The sequence below is a fragment of the Eriocheir sinensis genome, chromosome 14, assembly GCF_024679095.1.
Source record: "Eriocheir sinensis breed Jianghai 21 chromosome 14, ASM2467909v1, whole genome shotgun sequence".
Taxonomy (NCBI): domain Eukaryota; kingdom Metazoa; phylum Arthropoda; class Malacostraca; order Decapoda; family Varunidae; genus Eriocheir; species Eriocheir sinensis.
In genome coordinates this window covers 5,812,430-5,839,432 of record NC_066522.1, presented here as the reverse complement: position 1 = coordinate 5,839,432, position 27,003 = coordinate 5,812,430, and the positions used below count along the sequence as shown (strand labels likewise).

General features: G+C 45.9%; 2 protein-coding genes across 11 annotated transcripts in view; both read right to left on the bottom strand.

The window, feature by feature from the left end:
• The window catches only part of LOC126998358 (single-stranded DNA-binding protein, mitochondrial-like), a 38,366-nt gene extending 34,854 nt beyond the window's left edge, over positions 1-3,512 (bottom strand). Inside the window, exon 1 of one of the 7 annotated variants that reach the window (XR_007752795.1) lies at positions 2,142-3,512. Coding sequence is in view for 1 of the 7 variants with exons in the window: in XM_050859875.1 (XP_050715832.1) it covers positions 2,142-2,210 (69 nt within the window). In the remaining 6 variants the exon portion in view is untranslated. Of the gene's footprint in view, positions 1-1,896; positions 2,083-2,141 lie in introns of those variants that run through there. The other 6 variants (XR_007752794.1, XR_007752793.1, XM_050859875.1 and 3 more) reach the window with 6 other exon arrangements.
• Positions 3,513-10,902: 7,390 nt separating this feature from the next.
• On the bottom strand, positions 10,903-18,347 carry LOC126998357 (uncharacterized). Of its 4 annotated transcripts, none has more exons than XR_007752792.1 (4): positions 17,293-18,346; positions 16,971-17,139; positions 14,908-15,098; positions 10,903-11,404 (listed from the first exon to the last, which is right to left on the bottom strand). XR_007752792.1 is itself a non-coding variant. In XM_050859873.1 (4 exons), exons 2-4 carry the CDS (start codon positions 17,152-17,154, stop codon positions 10,910-10,912), a joined length of 870 nt encoding a protein of 289 aa, XP_050715830.1. In that variant the 5' UTR covers positions 17,155-17,159; positions 17,293-18,347; the 3' UTR covers positions 10,903-10,909. The 4 variants fall into 4 exon arrangements, 1 of the variants encoding a protein (XP_050715830.1); XM_050859873.1 differs by having other exon boundaries at positions 16,971-17,159; positions 17,293-18,347; XR_007752790.1 differs by lacking the exon at positions 17,293-18,346 and having other exon boundaries at positions 12,042-15,098; positions 16,971-17,286.
• Between the last annotated feature and the right edge of the window lie 8,656 nt (positions 18,348-27,003).

Genomic DNA, 27,003 nt, shown 5'->3' with positions numbered 1-27,003 from the left:
CTGCGTGTCCTAAAAGAAAAATAACCAGGTGTAGTGGACCTGGTCTCATATGCGTGGGCTAGTCGCTAACCAAGCATACCATCGCTAACCAAGCGTACCATCGCCAACCAAATGTACCATCGCTAACCAAGCGTACCATCGCTAACCAAGCATACCAACGCTAACCAAGCGTACCATCGCTAACCAAGCGTACCGTCGCTAACCAAACGTTTGTAGAAAAAAATATATGAAGACCCAGTGATGTTTCATAAGGTAGGTAATGAATGCGAGCTATTTTGCGGTGGCGGCGTTAGCTCAATTAATCCCTTTAGGGAGCTGTGGTTTTGGTGGTCGTTAGCTCGATTAATCCCTGTAGGGAACAGTGGGTTTGGTGGTGGACAGCCAAATCACTGAAAAATGGGCTTTCAAAATGTCCCTACAAAAATCCCAAAAATCGGGAAAAATCCCTAGTCTCTAAAGAAAGGAAATTCCCTAACGTATACTCTTGTAATCTATTCCTATATGACGTAGCAGCCGCCGCAGCAGGTCTGTTGACAAGTGTAAGGCGTGTAATTGGATGGTCAGTGTAGTTGAACCCCCACCCCACCACCCCAATCGTAGTCGAGCAACTCATGGGAAATGTCATGTTTCATAATTACATATGGTACAATACGGACGGTTAACCCGTCCACTTCTTGTAAGTTGATGCTAGATCATTTTTACCGAGTAGTTTAAGGTACAAAATAAAACAGATTTGCGACAGCTGTCATCCGGATCGAACTGACGCTCCTGCTGTTAACTGACGCGGGAGTGACCTACCGACTGCTACATATGACCCTGGCCTCCATTTTACTCAAACTCCACTATAAGTATCGCGCATTGAACAATATCCGTTTGTTTTCTGACATGTGCTTGTCACACCATGTGACACTTGACACGCCCGTGTCTTTGTTGGACCCGGTACTGGGATAGTAATCGGTCCTTTTGTCAACCTACATGCACATCAATAAAGAGGTTAAATACTCAGTTAACACTTACCAATAGGTAAAGTAGACTGATACTTTGAGGGAGTGAGTGTCAGGCCCTCCATCCATTATGGCGGCTTGAAAACAACTGACTTCAGGAACCCGCCGTTAGGTGCCGCTGCTGAAACCCTCGCGTAGTAACATTTTACGAATGTATTAGAAAATACAAATAGCTGCAGCATTAGTTGCTTTAATATAGAGAAAAAAATAACGTAAAACCCTTAAAAGACCACCTTTTTTTCTGAAATCGTTATGATCCATGCGCGTTTTGGATATTACTGACTTATGAACTAGTTTGTAGGGTGCACTGCAAAGCAGGTATGAGGCTCAGTCTGTGTATAGAGGCAGTTGTGAAACAATAACAATGGACTTAGAAAATCCAAGCCACCTAACTCTATAATTAAAGAGGCTTGCCCCCCTGGCCCCTCCCCAAGGTAAAACGTATACGAAAATGCATTATAATAATAATTCTTTCACATGCTAAATTACCACAAATATTGGTTTGGAGTGGTTATTCTTAAGTTTTGACTGACCCAGCAACTCCTAGTGGGGGGCTTCAACCCCCATTTACCCATTTCCATAGGAAAGGGTTATAACAAATGATGAATATTATGGCAAGATGTGTCAGGAAAAAGTACCAAGCTCCATAGCGCAATGGGTGAAACACTAGATAAATACCCTTCAGTTGAAAATTTGAAAGGGACCAAAAACGAATCTTTACCAGTATAATAGTGTAAACCACTGGAGTAGGTAATTCTGGAGTAATATCTGTTCCCCATATTATCATTAGTATTATTAAACACTGCAATAGATAGTACAGCCAGCAACATACGGCTACTAAGTCAGTTATAAGTTAGTCTGTAACACAGGCACACTCGTCACAGATATTTACCGATATGGGGAGTAAAATCAAAGATGGGCAACCACAACACACACTGTCCTGCAAGTTACGGGGAGCCACAGCGGCAGGCCACGGTTGGAGCCAGGGGTGAGGCGCCTCTGGCCAGCACACACCGGCATGACGCCTCGCACGGCGGCCCCCACAGGACTGGCAGTGGCTCCCCGTCATTGCAAGCAAACATGGGGATAAAAATTGTAACTAGATAATAAGAAACACGAAGACGAAGCGTTGTGTACCTCAGTGGAAGGCAGGGCGGCCAGCACATGGGTGGCGCGGGGACGAGTTCGCCCTCGGTGCCTTAACATCTTCTTTTAACCTATTCGTCTTTCTATCGCTCCTCCTTAATTTCCTTTTCACACTCTGCACTGAGCTCTGTTTATCTGTACACTTTGCTTACACAGACTTTTGCTTTCCTATTTTCTATTCCTTTGTTTCCTTCACTCTGATCTTTTTGCATTTCCCGGCCTTCTCTGTCCTTTTGTTCGTTTTACTCCTGTTCTCACGCTGACCATGATTTGGGTATTATGCCCTTTTCTATGTGTTATAATATATTTTTATACCAGAAAACAAAAAGTAATGAGCAGTTTACGTAAGTGCAATAACGTGAAACGATTCATCTACCCGAGGTACTGCCGAAAACGACATTACTTGAGCCAAAGTCATCTGAACATGACCTACTAAAAAAACACCTTTAAGCGAGTGATTTGTTCCCTATTTAACTCTCAATCAACTGACCATGACTTGGGTATTATGCCTTTTTCTATGTGTTATAACTATCCAACTGATTACATACTTTGATTTTCCCTCGTTGAACTTGAGCCTGAGCTTGGGTTCAACGCGGGAAAATCAAACTGTGTGATTTGTCAGTGGGTTGAGAGATCAGTAGGGAATAAATAATTTCTTCAGGGTAGCTCTTTATAATATTTTATGGGCGGATGACTTTGTTTCAAAAGTTGGGTTGCTATATATCCTATTTATAGGAGTTAATTTTCTATTATAATTCATTCGCAGAACGGAGGAATTTAATTCAAACTTAATTGTCTCTAAAGTTTTCTGTGGAGATTTTCTCCCGATGATTTTGTCACGATTTTTTTTTTTTTTTTTTTTACGTCGCGGCCTATTGCGCCGGTAGGCTTCTTCCCGGTGGGGCCTGATGGTCAGCCCAAGGCTTCTTCCCGGTGGGGCCTGATGGTCGGTCCAGCCCATTCTGGCGCAGGCGAGTGTTTATAGTGGCGCCATCTTGCATTGGCTCATGCTGCCCTCCCGGAGCTCATCTTTAATCCTTGAATCTAGAGTCCGGGTTGATAAGTGATCTGGACAGCATGTGGGTAGTTTTTAAGCCACTCGGCGGCGGCTGAAAAATCCCAGCTTAGTGGCACCGGGCAGGGATTGAACTCGCGTCCTCCTGAACGCGACGCCGTCACTCTGTCGACTCAGCCACCGCCTGGTCTTGGGAGGAAGAATTTTTACTCCAAGAGTTTGGTCAATCAATCAATCACTAAAGGCGGCGTCACACGGCAAATTTCTCCCAACATGTTGCTCGTTTTTGTTGGCGCTTGGGCAAAATGAACAACCACCAACAAGATTTGGCGGATCGGAAAGGATGGGCAACGGTTGGTTGGTTGGGAGAAATCGGGGTCAAATGACATTCGTGCTATAATAAGCTGTAAATGTAAATTGAAAATCAATCATCGTACATATTTACTCAAATTGTCAATTGTAAAACTCCTAAAACCTACGTACATGTGCAAGGATGTGTTTGTGATTTATTTGTCCACTGTGTAAAGTTATTTATAACACTCAACTGACAGTGATGGTATGCTGGGTGGAGTCTGTGCATGGCGCGAGGTAAACAAACTGTTGAGATGGAGAACACGTACTGCCTCTTCTGGCGCTTCTGCAGTCGTAGCACATGCATCATTATGTGCAATGCAGCAGCACAATCTTTTAAAACCTCAATATCCTTCCGATTCATAGTAAAGTGGCTGGAGAGATGCTGGCGTGGTTTCTGTTGTTGTTGGAGCCCGGCGTCAACACTACAGTGGGGTCGGATGCTCAAACGCTCGCAACGGCCACTACGACCATCGTAGCGCTAAGATCATCGTAACCCTCTCGTAACTTGCCTAAGGTGTATGTTCGAAAGATCTTGGAGCTGTCTTTACGATTTTCGGACCGCCATATTTGGTCGTAGGGCTGAGGGTTTCGAGGAGCACCCTTACACTGATCGTAGGGTTGTGTAGTGCCACAGCACGTAGTGGACGTTTCTTCACTATATAAGCCGTTGATAACCTGTATGATGTCTTGTTTGTTTATTTACCTCTACTGCTATCCTCTGCGCTGTCTCGTCAGAGAAGATGGAGTTACAACTAGTACTGCAACACGATGTGGCAGTAAACAGGGCTTTGAGACGTGAGAGGAAGTACAGAGACCGAGCGGATCCATTTTCCTTCAGTGATGAACGCGCTTGTTGAAGTATTATAGATTCCCAAGACAGGAGCTACTTCATTGCTGCCAGAAACTAGAACCAAAAGTTGGCCGAGCAACAAGAAGATCCCATGCCTTTGTAATGCCAGATTTTTGTAGTAAAGGAAAATGTATCGGAGTCAAAAGTGTGCAATAGTGTTAAGTGTTAAGTGAGGCCCACATGCACTGCCCGTTAGGGTTCAACGATAAGCTCAACCCCTTATTCCCCCTTCACCCCTAGTCTGTCACCACGTGCTCCCCTTCCCGCCCCGTCGGCGCGGGGCGGGAAGGGGAGCGCGTGGTGACAGACTAGGGGTGAAGGTAGGATAAGGGGTTCGGCCTCTCGTTGAGCCCTAACGGCCACTGTGGGCCTCACTTTACACTTAACGCTATTGCACACTCTTGACTCCGATACATTTTCCTTTTGTTACGCCAGGGAGTATATTTTTGGGGGTATCTGTGTTGTTTGTGTGGGGGGTGCTAGTTTGGGGCGCGGAGGACTGGTGATGGCTGGCGGCGTGGGGTGCATCGCGGCGGCCGGGCGGGGAGCCGCCGGCCGCGCCGCGGGGAAGGGACTCAGGGAGAGAAAGCCCATTTGCCAGAGACGAGGGACGTGCGCCGCTGCCTGTGTGCCCTGCCCGCTTCTGTGTGCCTTGCCCGCTTTTGTGAGCCCTGTGCTGTGTCTGTGCCCCTCTGAGTACTGGGAGTTATTGTGCCTTGTAAACCAGTGTTCTGTACGTGTTGGAGCTGTTAAGTAAAGTGGAAAACCTGCACTCTGAGCCTCTTTGCCCTGCCTTGCCCGCTCGTGGTGTGTTGGTGGCCCTGTGGAGTGTCGGCGTGGTGTCTTGCTGTGGGTTGTTCACGGCCCGTTGTGTGGTGGTCTGGGGTTGAGGCACACCGCTTGCCCGTGCTTGGAGTGTGGTGTGCGGGCCGGTGGTGTAACATTTGGTGTCATAGGAATGGGATTAGTGAACAGTGAATAGTGAGGCTCGTCGTGTCGTCTTGGCGTCTCAGGACGGTCGCCGTGAGGGTGAGGAGGAGGGCAAGGCAGAGGCTGACGCGAGTGAGGTGAAACCGGGCCAGTTGGACTTGATTGCTGCCATGCTGGCCGGTATGAGGGAGGAAACGGCTCAGCAGGCACAGAAGGCAGACGAGCTGGCCAGAAGGCTAGACGAGAGGGCACGCGAGATGGAAAAGTGGGCAGGCGAGAGGGCGCGCGAGCAGGCTGACCAGGTACGCCATCTTGCCGTGGTCCTCCAGAAGTCTCTCGTCTCTGAAGGTGGAAACGCAACCGTACACGGACCAGGCCTGCGACAGTGTGAGGAGTGAACGGCTGGAGGAGGTGCAGCAGACCCCGGAAGGCGAGGCTCAGGGCCTGAGGGAGGAGGTGGAGGCGGAGAGGCAGGTGTGAGAGGTGGCAGTGTCGCACGCGGAGGAAGAAGGCCTAGTTCTGGCGGGAAACGCCGGGGCGGCGGTCCAGCTGGGGCCCCTGGCAAGGACTCCTGGAGCCTGGTAGCGTCGTGGTGGAGCCAGTAGCTGCAGCAGGAGGTTGGGGAGCCAACGGAGCCGATCCCTTGGGTCCAGCTGGCGCCGGAGTCGGACCCATTCACCCCGCCTGGTGGCCCCCCTCACCCCCTCCCTCTCCTCCATGCCAGCCGGCTCGCAGGCCACGTGGTCCGTTCTATCCCCCGTGCAGCCCCTCAGCTTCCCGCCGTTCTGAGAGGCAGCGGCGAGAGGTGGCAACGTCGTGCGCGGAGGAACAAGAAGCGTCACGTGTGCTGGCGGCGGGTGCCGGGGTGACGGACTGGCGAGGCTCCGCGTGGGGCCCCGTCAAGGGCCCCTGAAGCCTGGTGACGTCGTGGCGGAGCCGGTGGAGGCTGCAGGAGGCTGGGGAGCCGTCGGAGCCGCTCCCTTGGGTCCAACTGGTGCTGGAGTCTGACCCATTCACCCCGCCTCTTGGCCTCTCTCACCGCCTCCCTCTCCGCCATGCTGGCCGGCTTGCAGCCCACGTGGTCCGCCCTCTCTCTTTAGTGGGCCCTCAGTCTCCCGGCGCTCAGGGAGGCTTCAGCCAGCGGAGCACGACGGGAAGCTGGCATGGGAGGCCCAGTTCGAAATGCCAACTGCTGCCCAGGGCTGGGGCGAGGCTGAGGAGGCGCTGCTGTTGGCAACACCGCTGCGGGGCTCAGTGGACGAGCCAGGCCGCTTGGCGGTGGGCGCCGAGAGGACCTTGGGGCGGCCTGACATGCTGGCCGCCACACGACTCCAGGACGCGCCACAGAGGCTGTGTGGCGTCACGGGGCACTGCGTGCAGTCCAAGGGCCCAGTGGAGGTTCGTATCGGCGAGGGCAGCGCTGTGGAGCGCCGGCCGGTGGACGTCGCCGATCGAGACGAGCCGTGCCTGCTGGGCCTCGACTACCTGACGCAGGGCGAGGCTGGTGCCGACCTTGGACAGGAGCTGGAGAGGCTGCGCGGACAGGCGCCATTGCTCTCGGAGGTGGGCTGTGCAGAGGTAGTCGCGGCGGAGCGACTGCACCTTGGGAGTTATTGTGCCTTGTAAACCAGTGTTCTGTACGTGCTGGAGCTATTAAGTAAAGTGGAAAACCTGCACTCTGAGCCTCTTTGCCCTGCCTTGCCCGCTCGTGGTGTGTCGGCGGCCCTGTGGAGTGTCCGCGTGGTGTGTCTTGCTGTTCTGGGTTGTTCACGGCCCGTTGTGTGGTGGTCTGGGGTTGAGGCACACCGCCTGCCCGTGCTTGGAGTGTGGTGCGCGGGCCGGTGGTGTAACACTTTACTACAAAAATCTGGCATTACATTGTCATTTACAGCTAGGTGTTGATGACATTTAGGTCTTATGCAAGTGGATCATTCCAAAGTGTGTTGGCGGACACATATGGAATAACACAAGGATGTGTCAGCAGAATCATCAACAGAGTGACAGATTTACGTGCTGTACATAGAGCATCAATTAGAGAAATACGGATGCCAAGAGGTATGTACTTCATCTATCTGGTAAGAAATAATGCATGTAACCTATACACTCTACAATAAAATATGTATCGATTTTGATATATGTAACAAGTTTGAAGTTATAAGTAGCTATTCTTTACACATTAATTATTAGTGCATAGTAGAACAATAGGGGTAATAATTTATAAAACCTGAACCACCATTTTCGGAGACACTGTCTATATATCTTATAACACTGACGCCTCGGACATGAAAATGCATGCAGCCTATTTGTTTACGTTTACACGGTGCAATATTATTGGCTAACACTCTCAAAGGCTGATGATACACTTCTGATTGGCCAAACGGCAGTCAGCTGAGTTTCATTCCTGGACAGCGGGACGGAACGGACCGAGAGTTACGATCGCATCATCGTGAGCTTCGAGTATGCAGACGGTCTTTTAAAAATACATCTTAGTGGTGATCGTAGCCCACGATAAAAAAAAAAAGGCGGCTACGAGAGGGCTACTAAGAATTAATTAGTGGCGGAAAGTTACGATCCTTTGAACATCCGGCCCCTGGCCGTTTTCCTCTAACCGTTGTGGCTACTGGCAACGCCCGTGTGCCCATCCGGGAGTGAGTTGTCGGTTGTCTTTAACCTGGTGTCACACTGGGTCTTTTTCTTCCCACCGCGTTGGCGGCAGCTCATTATGAACCATTGCAGATGTTTCTGACAAACAGAAACGACTTCACCATTTCTTGAATGTGTTAGAACGTATTTGATGAGTGGCTCACATGAACCAAACCTAGCATTTTTTTTTTTTAAGTCTACGCCTATAGCGCCAGTAGGCTTGCTTGAGGGGCCTGGATGGTAGTCGGCTCCAGCCCGTATTGGCGCAGGCAAGTGTTTATAGTGGCGCCATCTTCTCTTGGCAAGAAGAGAGCAGTCGTCTTTAACACTGCTCTCTTCTTGCCATTGGGTATCTTTGGTTTGTATGAACCACTCACCAAATAAGTTCTAACACACTCTAGGAAATGGGGAAGCCATTCTTATTTGTGAGAAACATCTGCCATGGTTCATGATGAGTCTGGTGTGTGCTTGCGTGTGTGTGTGTCTTTGTTGTTACTCGATCCACGTGTTTATGTGGTCGGAGTCTACGTAGATGGGTGGGTTGGTCGCTCATGCGCAATGGTGACAATGAGAACTGGCACGGAGGAACCACAGACACGCCACACCCACAACAGCTTCTTCCTGCCATTTAACTGATGCAACAAGTCCATAACTTGGATAATGGCAGCACAAGCCGCGACAGCCCTTACTCTAGCAGACGACGCCATGTTGATACAGGCAAGTGCTTTGTTTACGTTGTGGATGTGGATACGGGCAACCGACCTTGGCCGTGTGTGACGCACACCAGGAAAAGTTGGAGTTGCCGGTTGTCCAAGGCGGCGCCAACGTGGTGGGAAGAAAAAGCACTGTGTGACACCAGCTTACGGATAACCGTGAACTCGCTCCCGGTTGGGCGTATGGGCGTTGCCCGTGGCCCCAACGATTGGACGAAAACGGCCATTGTGACACCGCCTTAAGGCAGTGAAGCCGCTGATAGGGTGAGCGTCGGCGATGACGTCATCGGACTCCTAGCGAATCACAAGCGTGTTTTTAGAACTGGCAGCCAATCGTAAGGCAGCCGCCTTCAACTGCGGCTTCAAAACGACCCGTTCTCTCTCTCTCTCTCTCTCTCTCTCTCTCTCTCTCTCTCTCTCTCTCTTGCCATATATAGCCACAATGTTTGGAAGAAAACGTCGAGTGATACTACCTTCAAAGGTAGCGTGCGTGACGCCGATGGTAAGTAAACGTGACCCGTACGTGTCGAAGCAGCGCGAAAGTCGGAATGGTAAGAATTTAGGACTAACCGCGAAACTCGGATAGCGCGAAACTCGAGAGGGTACTGTAGTTTCTCCCGTTTCTTTTATATGATTCGTCCTCCTCTGTTTCCATCTCTATTATCACATGATCACTTTTTCCCCAGGGGACACATATCTTACTTTATTTAACAATTAAGTGCATTCCCTTCGTTAGGACAGCAGGTCCAGTCTCGCTGGTTCGTCATCACTCTTGTAGCTTGTGTTCTCCGTCACCCACTGCATCATCAAGTTTTCCATGTGTGTGTCTTTATTTCTTGCAAATTGCAATTTTGGGCAGACGGAATCATGGCCCTCCTTGTATCTAGCTCACGCCCCCCAGGGGGGTGTACCCTCCAGTTTGGTTGAAACCTAACCTAACCTAACAGGTAAAAGTTTACAAAGACACCCTTGTTATACTGGTGGACAAAACTTTTTTTTTCCTAATGTGGGTAAAACTGCAGAACAAATCCTTCTCTCCCTCAACCATCCCAGCCCCCTCTACCCCCCAAAACAAGGGCCTCAAAATTTTTCCTAAAATAGGGAAAATTCCCTAATTTTGAGAGTTTAAGGACCCCCCCCCCCCCACTGCATGTCGAATATATTTAAACTACCCCAACCCAACTTTACATAACCTAACCTCAACCCCCCTCTGAGGGGGGCTTTACCCCCTTCTAACATGGGGGGTTGTCCCCTAGACTCCCCTGTTAATGGGTGGGGGTGGGGGTGGGGGGCTGAGGGGGCTTGAGGTTTGGTTATGTAAAGTTAGGTTCAACCACATTCTCGTAAATACTCGTTGGAGGACCCTTCAGAACTGCAGGGTTTTCCGGAGTGCTGAGTTCATTGGAACTGATCATAGGTTTGTTGTTGCAAAGCCCAAACTCTCGATGAGGTCAGAGAGGCTGTGGCAAATTTGAGGGGTGGAAAGGCACCTTGTATCTGTAACATCAATGAGGACCTGGTCAAAGCTGAAGTTGAGGCCATGATCTGCAGGTTGCATAGGGTCGTGACTGCCACTGATTTATTGATTTCAACCAAACTTTTCAGCCACTTTCCTATTTTCTTTTACCAGCTCCTTTACCTTTCTATTCCAAGGCTTGTACTAAGTCCATTCCACACTAACTTTCTCAGGCACATTCCTTTGCAGCATTTTCCTATATGTTTTCTTTTTCCCTTCTATAGCCTTTTTTACTTCATCTGTCCACCATTCACTTCTCTTAACCCGGTAGGTGCGGGGATCATGTTTCTTAAAGGCCCCTCTAAGTGAGAAAAATGAGAAAAAATCCTCACTCACGCAAACTATTTCATAATATATATCAATGCATTTGTGATCAGTTTATGCATCATCTATTTTGGGGGGTTTATGTCATGGCACAAATTTGGCCCGTCGTTGCTACACGGGAAAGCCACAAATTTGGCCCGTCGCTGCTACCGGATCAACTGCATAATAAATTAGTTTCAAGAATCCAGCCAAATTTGTGTAAGTTGAATAGACTGCAGTACTGTAATATGCATAGCAACACCTCTGTTATAATGAAGAATGCCCATCAAATGCTTGTGTTTGGTACTTGTTACTTTCAGAGAAAATATGTAAAATAGATGTAAATATACCTGTATTTTCCTATGTATGCCATCACTGCACAGAAACATATGCAAGTACAATATGCTAAGTGACAGGAAAACAACGGCTGAGATTTCATGTGTTTACAGGTGGTATAGCCTTCATTTCGACAATTAGTTGCACAAGCTTTTGCATGAACAATAGTTGTATGTTATATGGGAGTTTGTCATATGTGGCTTCAACAAGGCTTCCCAGACTTGAAGCCTCAACAGACACATTGTTTTTCTTATCAATGTAGGTTTTTAAGCTCTCAGTGACCTCATCAATCTCTGGAGTAACACCTGACGACTTCTTTCTTTTCTTTGCCAAGTGCTTCACCGAAACATAACTGGGGCCTAGAGCATCATTACTGCTAACTACAGGAAATGGCTGTTGGCTGGATCCATGTGATGGACTGTGTGTAGCCACAGGTACACCACTCCACTCAGGTGACAGTGGGCTTGACATTCTTGAAGATGTAGACTCATGGATTTCCAATGGTGATTCTGGTGTAGCAAGAGGATAGCTTTCCACCTCTGTCAAGGTGCCATCAGGTGATAAACTGAATGTTGACGCCAAGTTTGATGATTGCTGTAAAGTAAAAGAAATAGCAATGAGCTACTGAATAAACCAAAATAGTGAGTTAAAGTTTGCCTGTAGCTGAACAGTGTGACACAATCTGAACACTGTGCTCTTCATCCTGGTTTCTTACCAAGTATCCAACACATACATGTTAACCGTAACAATATTTTACTCAAATAAGAACTGTTGCCAAGGAACAACAACAACACACACACAAAAAAAGCTACTTGTGACTCCTATACAGCTGGAGATTTAATATGATATATACAATATTAACTGTAACCAGACCTATTGGTGTATTTTCTTGTCTGAGACTGGGATCAACTGTGAAAACAGCATAACTGAGTCATACAAAACAATGCACAGGTGGCCGGGCTGGGTCGGCGGAGAAGCTGGAATAGCTCCCACCTCAGAGGCACATCCCCAAATTCTTAAGTAACCTATGCACAGTGCACTGACAGGGGCTTCAGAGGCTGTGATATCATGGCCTAGCCAGCCCTTTAACCCATAGACGTCAGGCTAGAGGACTATTGTCGTCCTCGCAGCGTGCGGGCGGTGTTGATAAATTTTTGAAAAATAGGTGTTTTTCATCAATGCCCTGTGGCAATTTCAAACGAAAACATAATAATTTATATTGTTTTCTCACCGCCAATCCTTCCTCTCCACGATGAAATAAATTGGAAGTGTCTAGATTGCAGCACGGCAGAGATATGATGTTGGGAAGAGGTGCTATTTTTGGCCAAGCCAAGCGCACTTGTTTGTGCGGGTGCTGTTGACTTGGACCTGAGTCTCCTGCCTCGCCCCGCTACCACACACCATGCATCCTCTCCTACCAATGCGATTATTCATATTAGGCTACATATTATGCATGTTTGATGCTCATAAAAATAACTCCTTATGAAATTGAATGTGTTTTTTGCCATTATATGCACATAAAAAAAGCTTTCATGAACACACACATATTAGGCTACATATTACGCATATTTGTAGCTTACATAAAAGTAATTCCTTACAAAACTGAATGACTTTTCTGTTTCTATTTGCACAACAAAAGCTTTCATAAAAAAACCAATACATTATGCACTGTATACACTTCTACTATATATTACGCATGTTTGTAACTTATATAAAAATAACTCCTTACAAAACTGAATGTTTCTGCTGTTTGGTGCTCATAAAAATAACTCCTTACGAAACTGAATGTGTTTTTTGCCATTATATGCACCCCTGATACCACGCCGAGCCCCAAGGACACGTCCTTGTGCCCTCTTACGTCAAGGTGGTGAAGGGTGTGATGCAGTGAACGCAGATGATTGAGGTATGGGTGATGAAGGTGTGGGTGATGAGGGTGTGGAAGATGAAGGTGTGGGGGAGGGTGTTTGATGGCAGCAGGGCCAGCAGCAACGATGTTTTGGAGCCATGCTTCTCAGCCTCTGTCTTGCTTCTTGAGTCGTTTACCTTCCCAGGATCATCAACATGCCCTTCATCACTTTCATTGACAGTAGATGTGAGTGGAAAGGCAGGAAAAGACTGTGATATGGTGGTGCGAGGCAGCGTGTTGTGAACAGCCGCCACTGAAACAGACTATGCCCCAATCTGTTCTAATTCATCTTCTAACTCCTCAGACCCTGAATCACCACTTTCCAAAGGAGAAAGCGTCTCATCGAACAGGGCTCTTATGATACCGCTGTTATTCAAACTTCCATTATACAATGGTTTAGCGTGCTCCCTGAGATTAGGGGTAGAGAGAGGAACAGGATCCCACTGGTGCGCTCCCTTCCTCCATGCATCCGGACACGGGGAAATCATTCTCAGCATGTCTCTCCATTATAGTGGTCTGTAGTGTTCTGGGAGGTGGCGTGAAATGTAGGACAGGGATTGACATCAACCACTGGACACAATAATTACGTCATGGGAGTACAAATCTTGGCGGGACAGCAGAGGGTGGGAACTCCCGCCACCCAATGCTCTCCGCCCGAGCGGAAATTCCCGTCACCCGACGCACACAGGTCAAGACCCTGATGAAGATGAAGCTGGAATAACAACAAGACCTGGAAAAATTCTCAACTGGTTATTTGTTCATTTTGTATCCTGTGGCAACATATTATAAGCACAGCTATATACTATGAAGGATCATCAACAATGTTAAACGTAAGTTTAGAGTTGCTAAAAACTGTACCTTCGGTGTATACCACACAGGGTTAAATTCTTGGGATTTTTTTAGTGAAAAAAGTGAGCATTATATGCCGGAAAATAGGGTAGTTACATTGAAATCGCACTAACTTAACCACCAGAAAGGAAGTGCCATAGCTCATTCAAGGAAACTATTAACCCTTTCATGCACCAAAAGTTTAATAAGTTTCTCTTTCCACTGCGACATTCGTCTGGGGCTCCCTAGGGGACCTCGCGGAATGGCCTGACTGTGCGGCGAAAATTTTTATCACGTTATCGATTTTACCCACGAGTATTCTTTTTTTCCTGGCATTATTATATATCGTTGGTTTTGGAAGATTATTCTGCCTTATGAAAGAAAAAAATATCAAGAAATGCAAATAAATAGCGAAGTTTGCTGACTCTGAGAAAAAACAATTTAAAGGGATGACAGTTGCACTCACAGGCTGCCTGCTGAGAGGCAACTAAACCATGGGCAATTATCACTTCAAATCTAATGGCACGAGAGTTGACAATTAGTTTATTTTATAGGTCTAGCTTGGATCTTTGACACAAAAACATTTGATGTGATTCTGAAAGATACTTTATTTTTGGCAATTTTTAAAAAGTTTTTGACACAATTCAAGTCAAAAGTTCATGTAGACGATTCCGTTTTGACGTGAATTGCGTCGTGATGTGTGAAAGGGTTAACAGTTTATTATATAACATGCTTTACAATACATTTAATGATGTATGATTAATTGGATGGTCCAATGGGGCAAAGCTTTCCAGTTAGGATTGGTTAGTTTTATTATGAGGGTTAGGCAGAATAACTTGTGTTGGATTATAATGTTTGGCTAGGTTAGATCTGATATGAATTGTTAACTTAACCACCAGGGTGGAAGTGCCATAGTTCATTCATAGGTTCATGATGTCATTTTCCTATTGAACAATTATTAGTACAGTGTTATACTGATTGCTGGGTATTCAAATACACAATTCTTGTATTCACCCCATCTCTAGTATGGAAAGGATCAAATTAAATGAAAATTAAATACATACCACGCAAAGGTGGGCACCAATAACAGAAAATTCAGCTTCACTAACCAGTAATCTGCTTAATTAAAAAGATAGCTTCCCTAACACTATAGTGCTGAAGAAATTGGCAGAGGCTAATGCTAACTGCTTATTTTTATTATAGGAATTTACTTTTGGTTTGATATTTTGGCTTGAAAAGACAGGACAAAACAAGGTTGACTCCAACCTGTTGAAATAAAAGTAGGTAATAACAGAAAAGTAAAAAGTTATTGCTTGATTGCAAAACCTGGCCTGTCATTTAAACATTATTGTACTTGGCTTACTTCATTTGTGAAATTTTCAGTGGATTCTGTTGTGTAGTTGTTGAGTGTGTCCTTGAGAAAGGACATCATCACCTCAAACAGCTTCCACTTCGTAACATAGCCACCAGCCGTGCCACTTGCAGTCCCGCAAATCTTGCGGTACTCTTTCAAGAAGTACGTCCTCAGGTTATTGAACTTGGACCGCACTTGATCTGCAAAATAGTACAATCTTTAAGTCGCCATGCAACCATTGCAGTAGTCAGGCAATGTGTCATTCCCATAGCTGGGCACTAGCATGATAATCTATCACAATACTTTAAAGATTTGGGTTATAAGATATCCAATTTTTTTTTCAGGCACTATCAATTTATCGGTATCGCTGATATTTTGGGGTTCAAACAAGCGATAATCAATACTGTTTTTATTTGGGTTTAAATTTACTTTTTTCATTGGTGAGTTTTGAGTTGGTGTGGTGGCAACTGTTATATATTATGTTGGAAATATGATACATGATTGATACATACTTCTGTTACTAGTATAATGTATCGGGACAGTACTATTCTTTTAAATTAATATAATTATTACTGTTTATTATTTATTAACCAATTAGCACATGATGATTGATTGTGTACTAAGGATTAGCCTAGTCTACTATGGTACTACCCTATTCTGGCTTTAACACTAGAATCTGTGTACAACAGTAAAAGCTGAAACTTAAACGGTTAATAATAAGTTTGTTTGACAGTTTAGTCCACTGAAAACATTTATTTATTTACTTTTTATTTATGTAAAATATCGATATGGTTATCGAAAGTATCGAAATTTTAGATTTATCTATTTATCAGTTATAAGGCGATATATTTGTCTGCAGTTATCGAGTATTGATTATCATCGATAAAGAGTTTGTTATCGATTTAACGATTATCGCGTTATTTTTTTGGGTTATCATGCTCATGTATGGTCATTACACAAATATTATTGGTCATATGGTAAAAGAGGACAAGAGCCCACCCACTGTAGGTGCTGAACTTAATTTCTACAATTTGTTTATTGTCAGTTTGACTAGGTATGTAGACCACTTGGTACCCTATGGCTGAAATGCCTAGTCAATCTGTGAAGTGATGAATTTACTTCAACCAATCTTTACCATATCCTTCCCGAGCCTAACCTATCCTTACCCTATCCTTCCCTGGCTATATTGGCAACATTAAGCTTCTTGAGTCAATCCAACGAAGATGGACCAAGAACATAGATGGCCTAGAAAACCTGTCCAATGCAGACAGACTTTCTGTTCTTGATCTTTTTTCTGTTCGTGGGAGATTATTGAGAGCTGATTTGATTGAGTGTTGGAAGATCATGCATGTCATTGTCCATTTTGACCTGACTAGACTATTCCAGCTTGCTCAAGTCGTAGGTACAAGAGATCATGTCTTCAAGCTTGTTCATACTCGTTGTTCCCTTGAGTGTCGGCATCGTTCCTTCCCAGTTTGTGTTGTTGGATCCTGGAATTCTCTTCCCTCTGCAGTTGCTGAGCTGAGAGACCTTGGTGCTTTCAAAGCTGCTCTAAAAGATTTTCTTGGCCACAAGCTTTACGATTATTATCCCTGACCATATGAAATGAACTCCCAATCCACTTTCCAGCCCATGTCTTATTGGATTATGTACTGTTGTTTTGATGAGCTTGGATAGGCTGGCACATTGGTTGGTGAGACCTTTCGGTTCTTTGCCTGATGGTTCACTCTAACATGGTGCAAAGGGAAAGGTCATCCAGGTAAGAAATTCAGGTAAGCCTAACCTATCCATATCCTAACCTTCCTTAGCCTAACTTATTCCTTCCGAAACCTTCTCTAGCCTAACCTATTAATTCCTACCCCTAAACTTCTTTAAACTATATAGGTTAGGCTGTGGCTTATCAGGGTAAGTTAGTTTAGGCTAGGGATGTTTTTTGTACAACTTATTACACTCAAAGGCGCCAGACAAAAACAACAAGAGACCTGACAATGTATTTAGGCTAGGGAAGCTTAGGATATATATAAAAAAAAAAAAAAAAAAAATGCAAGGTAAGGTTATGGTTACATAGTTACCTGTTGAAATTGTGGCTAGTTCAGGGAAGTTGTTCTTCAGTTCGGAGGCGACCTGGCTGTAAGCCACACGTTTCAGCCCCTTTTTCATGTATGAATCATCTCTGTGGTCCCAGAGACACCTATGTTTTTTTATGGTCTCAATAAGCAATTCTTCTGAGTCTCTTGTCCACTGAGGGTGAGCCATAATTCCTTGCAAGCGACAGAAACACACGGAATGTATCACATGTAAACAAGGTCTAGTCACATGAGACACTGTATGCTTTTATGACACTATATTATAAAATATAACTACAATTGCAATTGCTTTACTGAGTATTTTTACCTATATTAAACAGTTGAATTCTTGCTTTTCATGAAAAACAGTGGTTTACTTTGAATAATTCCTCATTATCCACTATGGAGTCTGATTTGATTGAAAAAAAGTTGTTGACAACTTTAAATTTGAAGACGGTCATGATCGTCTGACTCAAGACATCGGAAAAGGAAGACGGAACATGCAAACGACGACGGAAATCGTAGACATCGACGTGTCACACTAGCACTTTTTCCGTCGATTTTTCATCGTTCCGCATGAACTTATCGCATGAATTTGTCAGACGATCAGGATCGTTTCCGCCTGCAAATTTCCGCCTTTGTTTACATTTCCAAGACCAAGACCGAGACTTTCCGCGTGGCTTCAATCTGTCTCAAACGCTCTCCTGCAGTGACAGCCTTCCTCATCCTGGTGTCACTTCTGGCAATAAGAGGTGTCACTAACTCCAGAAGTCTGTGGTACTGGCTCTTGTCCAACCTGATCCAATTCTTCAGAGTCTCATGATCCTCTAAACTCAGCTCTTTTAACAGCCTGTGGTACACACTTCCTCTTTCCCGACGAGCCAACCATGAGCGCATCCATGCACGCTTTTTGGCTTGTTTAGCTCGTCTAAGTCTCACAATACACAGTATTAGGTTCAGAGCAGCGTATCTTTGCCACAGCGTGGACTCCATGTTTGTTTACATTCCTTGGTCTGTGCCGACGGAAAGTTTCAGACGAAACACCGTTTGTGTGTGACAGGCCGCAGCCAAGATATCGACGATTTTCAGAAAAACGACGGAAAAAGTGCTTGTGTGACACCGCCATTGCGTCACACTCAACCGGACGTCTGCACTGCTTCCGTCACATGTAAACAAAACACCATGGCCCCGACACACAGACAAGCTATCGCCGCTATCAACGTGATTAGGTGTAAAACTGAGACGAGCCAAACAAGCCAGAAGACGAGAGTGGATGTGTGAGTGGAAGGCACGTCGCGAACAAGGAAGTGTTTACTATCGACTCTTGAGGGAGCTGAGATTGTTGGACAACGAGGCAATGAGGAACTGGATCAGGCTCGACAAGGACCAGTACAACAAACTTTTGGAGCTAGTGTAAAGAGTGACACCAGAATGAGGAAAGCAGTGACCGCAGGAGAGCGTCTGACACTCGCACTTCGCTACTTGGCTTCAGGTAAGATCTAGTGGAAGAGTATGGTATAAATAAATAAAAATAATGGACCGTGTTGGCTATACAGGCAGCGCCACATATGGCCACTCAACTCCAAGCTGAATTTTCAATAGATTTCAAGTTATAAACTAGAGTGCGTCTGAGGCTGTCTCAGGGATACACGGCCATGATGCCGCCGTCGCCCCAAGCCAATGCTTGCACACACTTCACTCCTACCCGATTTAAGTTTTTCTCCATGTCAAATAGTAGTCAGGAATTCGGGTAGGAGTAAAGTGTTTGCAGGCGTTGGCTTGGAGCGGTGGAGGCACCAAGGCCTTGTATCCTGGAGACAGCCTCAGACGCACTCTAGTACATAACTTGAGTTCTACGGAGAGTACTGTGTAGGATAGAGGCATGTGGCAACTTAACGACGCTTAACTCCCGTCAACGCCAGTCGCCCAGCCGCCTCTTCATGGGCATCACGCGTGCCCCTTTGTACGGATTATACTCAGTAAACGCCCCATCAGGACTCCTGGCTTTATCTTCAATCCTTCATGGCGCAGTGAGGGAGCTGTCACACAACTATGCCTACAATGTCGTCAACACGCCGCCCAGGAGTCCCCACACCTCGTGGGAACAGAGTCAGGGCAACACGGCGCCCTGCCCTCACCATGACAGGGCTCGACCTGACCGGCCTACTGAGTGGCATGGCGTCTCTGATGACACGCCGGTCACCTAGCAACAGACCCCCTGCTGCTGCTACCCAAGAGAAGTGCGGGATGGAAATGACGGCCGCAGGATTCCGAACGTGGCGCCGCTCAGTGAAGACGTGGCTGCGTCTGGCCGCGTGGCCTGACGAGGAGGCCGTGCTACACATCCGGCTGCTCTGTGTCCCTGCCCTTCAATGCACTCTGGACACAAGGTTCAACACAGAGCAATGGGAGGCTCTGGGGCCCAAGGACGCGCTGGACGCCATTGGTAAACTTGTGCTGCAGACAGCAAACCAAGCCGTGAGGTGGTAGGAATTTTTTAACGCACGCCAGGCCCCAGGGCCCGAATTTACAATTAATCTTAATCTTTAACTTAAAAGTTCCACTGAATCTCAAGTTTAACTTATAGCTGAGCTTAAATGAAAAAATAAGTTCAACTTCACTCAGCAGCTGATCCAGTATGAAAATTTGTCCTGGCAAAAGATGTATTTTTTAAATTGCAGAATTGCGACACTTCAGTGATTGAATATGTAGTAATACTACTTTATCAATGTTATATGATGATATACTTCAGAAATATGGGCATAATAAGGTAGTATTTATAAAATAAAGGTTACATTTATCATCCGCGCAAGGTGATATTCTTTTTTTTTTCTCTTGAATGTAAACACGGACACGCGTTCCTGTTCGTCTTCCTCATTCCTGCATCACCCACCCTCTGACGAAGTAATCATGGAAAATATTGCCGCTTTCACTTCTCCCAAGAGGAAAAGGGGAATTAATTGGAGAGACTGCCACACTCTACACATAGTAGAGGGAAGGGAGTCAACAGATACCGTCTGCAAGGGTAGCCACTGTCCCCTAATAGATGACATGAATCCGGTGGTATACGATGATCCTCAAACATGCGTTTGAGGCCACTCTCACGCCAAATACGAGCATCATGAGTGGACCCAGGCCAATTAGCTACAACATTAAGAATATTATATTTGGCATCGAACACTAATTGTGTGTTTATGCTATGGAAATTCTTCCTGTTGACATAGTCTGCTTCGTATTCCCTGGGGGTATCCTGACATGCGTGCAATCTATTACACCAACAATGCCAGGGAAGTTTGCAACTTGCACAAATTCTTGTTGTTTCTCTCGGATTTCAGGGACGGTGCGAGGAAATCGAATGAACTGGACAAGTATGGCTGGTTGTGTAAGTGCCTTGAGGGTATCGGTGATCGCTTTGCTTACTGACGACTGTGATGGACCAAGATCATCACTGTTACACATCTGCATTTTCCCCGTTGCTAAGTAACGCAGTGTAATAATTACTTTCATTTCGGGTGTCAATGCAAAACTCCTTGAAGTAGGGCTTTGCAGGGCCCCTCTCACCAAATCCGTTACGAACAGTACTCCTGCACGATCCAGTCTGTAGCGTTTCAATAGTTCTGCGTCACTCAAAGTATTCAGAACGTCTCTTCGCTCTTGAAAAGTCTTCTCTAGGCGCTGACGGGCTTGTTGACGTTCGGCCATCTTGGCGACTGAAGTTCGACTTAGGCTCCTTAAGACGGGTTTGGGCCCGCCTAAAATATCCCATCAGCTAAGATCAACTTATGAGGGATAAGATGAAGAATAAAGTTAAACTCGCCCTAAAGTCAAACTTAGCGGTTTAAGATTAATTGTAAATTCGGGCCCAGGTGAGTCAGTGGGAGTGTACATGACTCGGTGCGCCCATGAGGCGGTGGATTGTGGCTTCCAGTATATTATTTTGTCGAGTTGGCTCAGAAACCATTTGGCTTAGATAATTTTCTTCTAGAAATTCGATCATTCTATGTGACTCGCCTTCTGTACCTGACAGTGTCGCCCAGTCGATATGGGGGAGGTTAAAGTCTCCTAATATCAGTGAGTCGCTGTTATTAAGTGACTGCCTTAAGACGCTGTACATTTCAAGGTCGTCATCGAGTGATTGCCCGGGAGGTCTGTAGGTGACAGATATATTTAAATTGACTTTTGCAATGTTTACTCGCACGCACAAATGTTCAACGTTACTGTTTCCCGGTGTTTTGTCAGTGGGTTGCAAATAGCTTTTGACATAAAGGGCGACGCCACCGCCTCTACGGTTTACACGATCTTTGTTGAAGAGTCTGTAGCCATCTATGTTGTATTCGGAACTTAAATCAATATTTGTGGTGTCGATAAATGTTTCGGTTATAGCAATTATGTCAAAATTTTCTGTTAAAGCAAGACATCTCAGTTCATCAAATTTGTTTCTTAGGCTACGCGCATTGAAACTAAGGATTTTTAAGTTATCTAGAGGCTTGGTAATAGAGGTGGTGGTACTTGCGGGATCACGGTTACGGGTTTGTTGTGATGCACGGCGTCTATTTACACGGGCGGGGTGGAGGGACGTGGCCGTGACTCGTTTTTTGCTCGGATGACACGCACTGCTTCGTTGAGGAGCCTTCCGAGTCTGGCTGCCCCGATGGGAGAAAGGTGCAATCCGTCCCTGTGGAAGAGCTCATTTTGTCCATAGAAATTGTCCCATGCGTTTAGGAACTCCACGTCAAGCTCCCTACAAAGAGTCTGTAAGCGGTTGTTTAGGCTGAAGGCCTTACTGAAAAAGTCGCTCTCCGCCCAAGTCCGTGGTAGAACTCCTGAAATCAAAATGTTAGGGGATTTAGTCTTATACTGCTGGATGAGCCTACGGTACTTCTCCAGGAGTTCCTCGGACCGGGTCGTGGTGACGTCGTTCGTACCTGTGTGAATAACAAACAGTGAATCATTAGTAGCCTGGAGAGAGAGAGAGAGAGAGAGAGAGAGAGAGAGAGAGAGAGAGAGAGAGGGGGGGGGTGACACTGACAGGCGAGGCAGAGGCGCAGAGGAGAGAGAGAGAGAGAGAGAGAGAGAGAGAGAGAGAGAGAGAGAGCGGAGCTTGAGAGCCAGCCGGCGAATCAGAGAGGAGGGCGGCGCGGGGCTGAAAACGTGTTCGACATCTCGTGAATATGCGCCCCGGCCAGGAGGCAGACCCGGCCGCTACGATGGCTTGTGGATTACATTGTGTAATACACACACACACAGACACATACACACACACACACACACACACACACACACACACACACACACACACACACAGATATGCACATACGTATACACACACACAGACAGCACACATATCCATTATATTACTCTTGTGTTATTTCCTTAACTTTCTTTATTCTGCGACATAGCAATGTATGTCATTAATGTATTACGGGGAATAATTGTGCTCTGTTTTTCTTTTCTTTCTTTTTGGAGGTGCTATTATTTTGCATTAAATGTGCGATTGCACCCAGCAAAGATTGCTTTTTATTTTTATTTTTTATTTTATTTTTACGTTGTTGCCTATTGCGCCGGTAGGCATCTTCCCGGTGGGGCCTGATGGTCGGCCCAAGGCTTCTTCCAGGTGGGGCCTGATGGTCGGCCCAGCCCGTTCTGGCGCAGGCGAGTGTTTATAGTGGCGCCATCTTGCATTGGCTCATGCTGCCCCCCCGGAACTCGTTCTTGATTAGCTTGGACGGCTTCCTCTAGAGTCCGGGTTGATGGGTGGTCTTCAGGACAGCATGTGGGTAGTTTTAAGCCACTCGGCGGTGACTGAAAAATCCGAGTGGTAGCGTGGGGATTCGAACCCGCGTCGTCCATCACGCGGTGAATGTGGGCCCAGTACGCTACCAGTTCGGCCACCGCCTACCCGCCTGCGCGCCTGGGGGGAGTTGTAGGATAGAGGCATCTGGCAACTTAACGACGCTTAACTCCCACCAACGCCAGTCGCCCAGCCGCCTCATTACGGGCATCATGCGTACCCCTTTGTACGGATTATACTCAGTAAACGCCTCATCAGGACTCCTGGCTTTATCTTCACTGAGTGGCCACGTGTGGCGCTGCCTGTATAGCCAATACGGTCCATTTTAGTTAGGACTTGCCCATACTCTCCCCTCCGCCCCAAAACATGGGGGAATGTTAGATTTCGGGTAGGGAACATAAAATGCGTTACAATCACATTTTTTTGTTTGTTTTTTGTTAGGGGGGTTAGAAAAAATAACTAGATTTGGGGAAATTTGGGGAAATTCGGCACAGTGTGAACGGGGCTTAAAGCCAACTCTGGGCCACGACTAACCACGACTCTAGGGTACACGAGGTCTTGGGTGTTGATGTGAAAGGGTCGGGCATGTCTTGAAAGAGGTCTTGAGACTGTTGCCGAATGCTGCGCCGACGTCGTGACGGGAGTCTGGAGTCGTGAGGGTTAGCACGACATGCTGGCAACTAGTTGGCCGAATGTCCCAGACAGTCGGCAAGACTCCAAGACCCCGATAAAACCTACCCCCCCCCTTCTTGGGGCGTGGGAACCAACTTGTCAAATGAAAAAGTCGCTGAGTTGTCGAGGCCCAGAGTCGCCACAGTGTGAACGGGGCTTTAGTATCATTTGTTTTGCAAATGAATAATAAGTATAATATGTCTGTGTCAAATATATGCTGTGGGCAAGTTAAGTTAGAATAGGTTAATAAGCTAAGATTAGGTCAGAGCAGGTCATTTCATAGGTATTTTATTTTTTTATTTTTTTGTTTCAATCTTTACTCTTCTTAATGTATTGAAAAAAACGGTAGTTAACCTCTTCCGGTGCGAGATGAATAGTATGGGACTCACAGCTGTAGTATTAATCTCCCCCATTCCCGTTCCCTTCCCTTCCCTTTCTCTTGGCCATAAACCGTAGTGTAAAGCTTTCCTATGTAGTTGGGGATGTATTGCGCTACCCCGTGAGGGTGCGGATGGGGTGGGAAAAGTGTTGACTCCGCGGGGTAGAGAGCAGGACATCTTCGGCTTTTCCTTCGTATATTTCATGAGTTAATAGTGTTCTATTTGTTATTATAGAAGGACATATATTGAAAAGTATCAGAATATTTGTATGACTGATATTATATTGCAAACTTTGTTGAGGTTAATATATATTTTGTTTGGTTTGTAAAGATTCTGGTGTTTCCATTTGATTGTAAACGAACAGTTATTTCTGAAGATTCGTTTATAATTGTCCCCAAGAATGGCAAAAGACGGCAGATTGATGACTTAATATAACATTATTATGGGAATACTTAACATATACCATAAAAAAAATAGCATTTCTTGACAACCACCTTGATTTAAGACAAAACTGCCATAAATGACACGACCTGGCAACCCCGGTGTGGCTGCCCAGGTGTGTGTGACGAGTCATGGATACCAAACTGTCTCATAAATTAACTTACCCGCGTTACTTGTTATTTACTTGTAGATCAACAACGCTATTGTTTTGTTTATTGATATATAATGTATATGAATACAACGGTGTGTAAAAAATGCATTATTTATTTCGTTTTTTGTAATTACTGGTTTGAAAGTGCTGCCAACATTATTATGACGTGCGGATTGGTCCCTCATATCTGTCCCTGCGGGACCCACCGAACCGTTGAACGTCACGGAAACTGTCACAGTGTTCTGAGCGTTGGTGCGATGGTGTGCGTGGATGGGGCGCACGGCGAGGCGTGGGTGTGCAAGAGCAGCCTGGCCATTTTGAGTGGGTGTGGTGGCCCGATTTACAAGTTATATCTAGAAAACTGAGGAACTGTAGTAAGCATTTTTCTAATGATGACAACAGTAATTGTGAAGGCCACGGAGGGAACGCGATAGATGCCTTTACAGCTGCTTTGAATTCTCAACCAATACATTCAAATTAAAACATCAATTTAATTATGATTCCTCTTGATTTGATTTTAAGGTAGAATTTGTCCTATGAATTTTTAACACGATTGCATGATTTTGTCCCGATCGTCTGAGCAGTGCCGGACCTTCCGATACGCATGTCGAGATGCTGCTTTTATTTTTCCGGGTGAAAAAAATCAAGCAACATTTATATACTTTACATTGCTTAGAACGCAGATACAAATTGAGGTGAATAGCTACATAGAAAAAAAAAGTGAACAAGGAGGCGGGAGGGGGGGGGGTGAGTCCAAAAAAGATCCAGCTTTGGGCCTCAGAGAGGCTAGAACCGGCACTGCGTCTGAGTGCAGAGGTCCCCATACACGCTCAGCGGCACTGCGCAAATGCACTGACAAACTGTTTTGCTCAGCGCAGTTAAACGTGTGTGGGTAGTTTGCAGTACTGTGAGGGCCCCGCGCGGGGACTGAAATTTAGTCACTTTTCGAAAAAAAATAACATGCACAGTCCTAGCACTGCAATAACCTAGATTGAGGGTGTGTGGGAAGGCATTATTTTTTTTGCTGTGCAGTGCGTTTAAGCGGTGCCGCTGAGTGTTTATGGGGGCCTAAAGAATGGTCTACCATTTTCTTAATGAAAATAGCAATCATTTGGAGTCACTGTATGAAATGCTTTGAACAAATTTCCTTCACATCTCTTCACAAGTTTCGATACCCTTGTACACGAATAACTACAGCCATCCATTCACTGATCAAAAGCTGCGCTGCCTCTCCCAGGCCCTTCCATTCGTTTCTGTCCTGCGATTCTATTTCATCGCAACATCTGCTAAATGGCCTCCCCTTGGGTCTATATAACCGCTATTTCCTTGTCTATATCTCTTTTTTTATATCTTTTGTCCTTTTTCCTACAAATTGTGTGTCCGGACCATTGTTATTTCTTTATTTAATTTCTATTTATTACTTTTATTACTTTTGTTTGTTCTTTTATCCGTTTGCAGCTGCCTCAATCATTGTAGCGGTACCCGGCATCTGTCTTTTTCCACTGAGCACGTCAATTTTCTCTTTAGAGACTTGGTCAAAGTCATGTCTGATTAATACTTCATGACGGGGAATTTTGAAAGTTTTACTTCAAACAATAGTAGAGAGTCCCTCACTATGTTGCCATGTTTATACGTCTATTATTTCCTGCTTTGGAGAGGGATTTTTTTTTTATCAGTTATCCTAAGAATACATATGCAATTTTTTTTCTAGAGCTTCTTTTTAGATTATCAATTGTTAGATGTGAGCAGGCTTGATTAGCGTGACTATGATAAGAGTAAAGTATTGGCGTGAACGGATGAGAATTTAATCAAATGCAAGTATATTGTGGTTAAGGTGACGAAAGAAAGGACACGCCAGTATGTCACCGGCTAGTGTGTGGAGGAGGAGAAGGAGAAGGCTGATGAACTATCCCTTCTCACCTCCTTGCTCCATTTCATATCCTTTCTCCCTTTCCCTCCCCGATTTCCCTTCCTCTCTCTTCTTCGGTCATGCATGCCAGACGAAACGAGACACATAATGGACTACAAACTTTCTCCTTGTGTTGTCTCTTCGCTTGTCTCCTCGCTTCCGTATGGTTTCCCCGTAACATACCCATTCTCACCCGTCCCTTTCACTTCTGTTTCCTTCTCCTGACCCCTCCTCTTATCACAATCCCGGTCCCCGTTTTCTTCCTTTCCCTCCGTTTCCCTGACCCCATGGCTGCTGGCTAAATAGGGAGGAGACACTAAATACACGGGGCTAAATAGGCAGCCACTGAATTTCGGCCCAAGTGAGAACAGAACACCAGCAGGAGGAGCGCCTTCCCCTCTTCCTCTCATTCCATATATCACCAACGATGCATTGCTGGCTATTAATACCACTCGCTACAACTCGCCTTCTAATTAGGACCAAAGGCATGTATGTGTGTGCGCAATGGTGAGGGAGGGTTAGGGTGGTGGCTTGGCGGTACAAAAGAAAGAAGGGAAGGGGTTGTTGGCGTTTGAGATCGTTATTGTGTGTGGAGTAATAGGTAAATAGTTAGAAGAGAAGAGGGATGACGCGGCTGGTGGTGATGCTGAGGGTGGTGGTGGACGGAGGGTACAGGGGGGGGGGGGGTAAAGGGA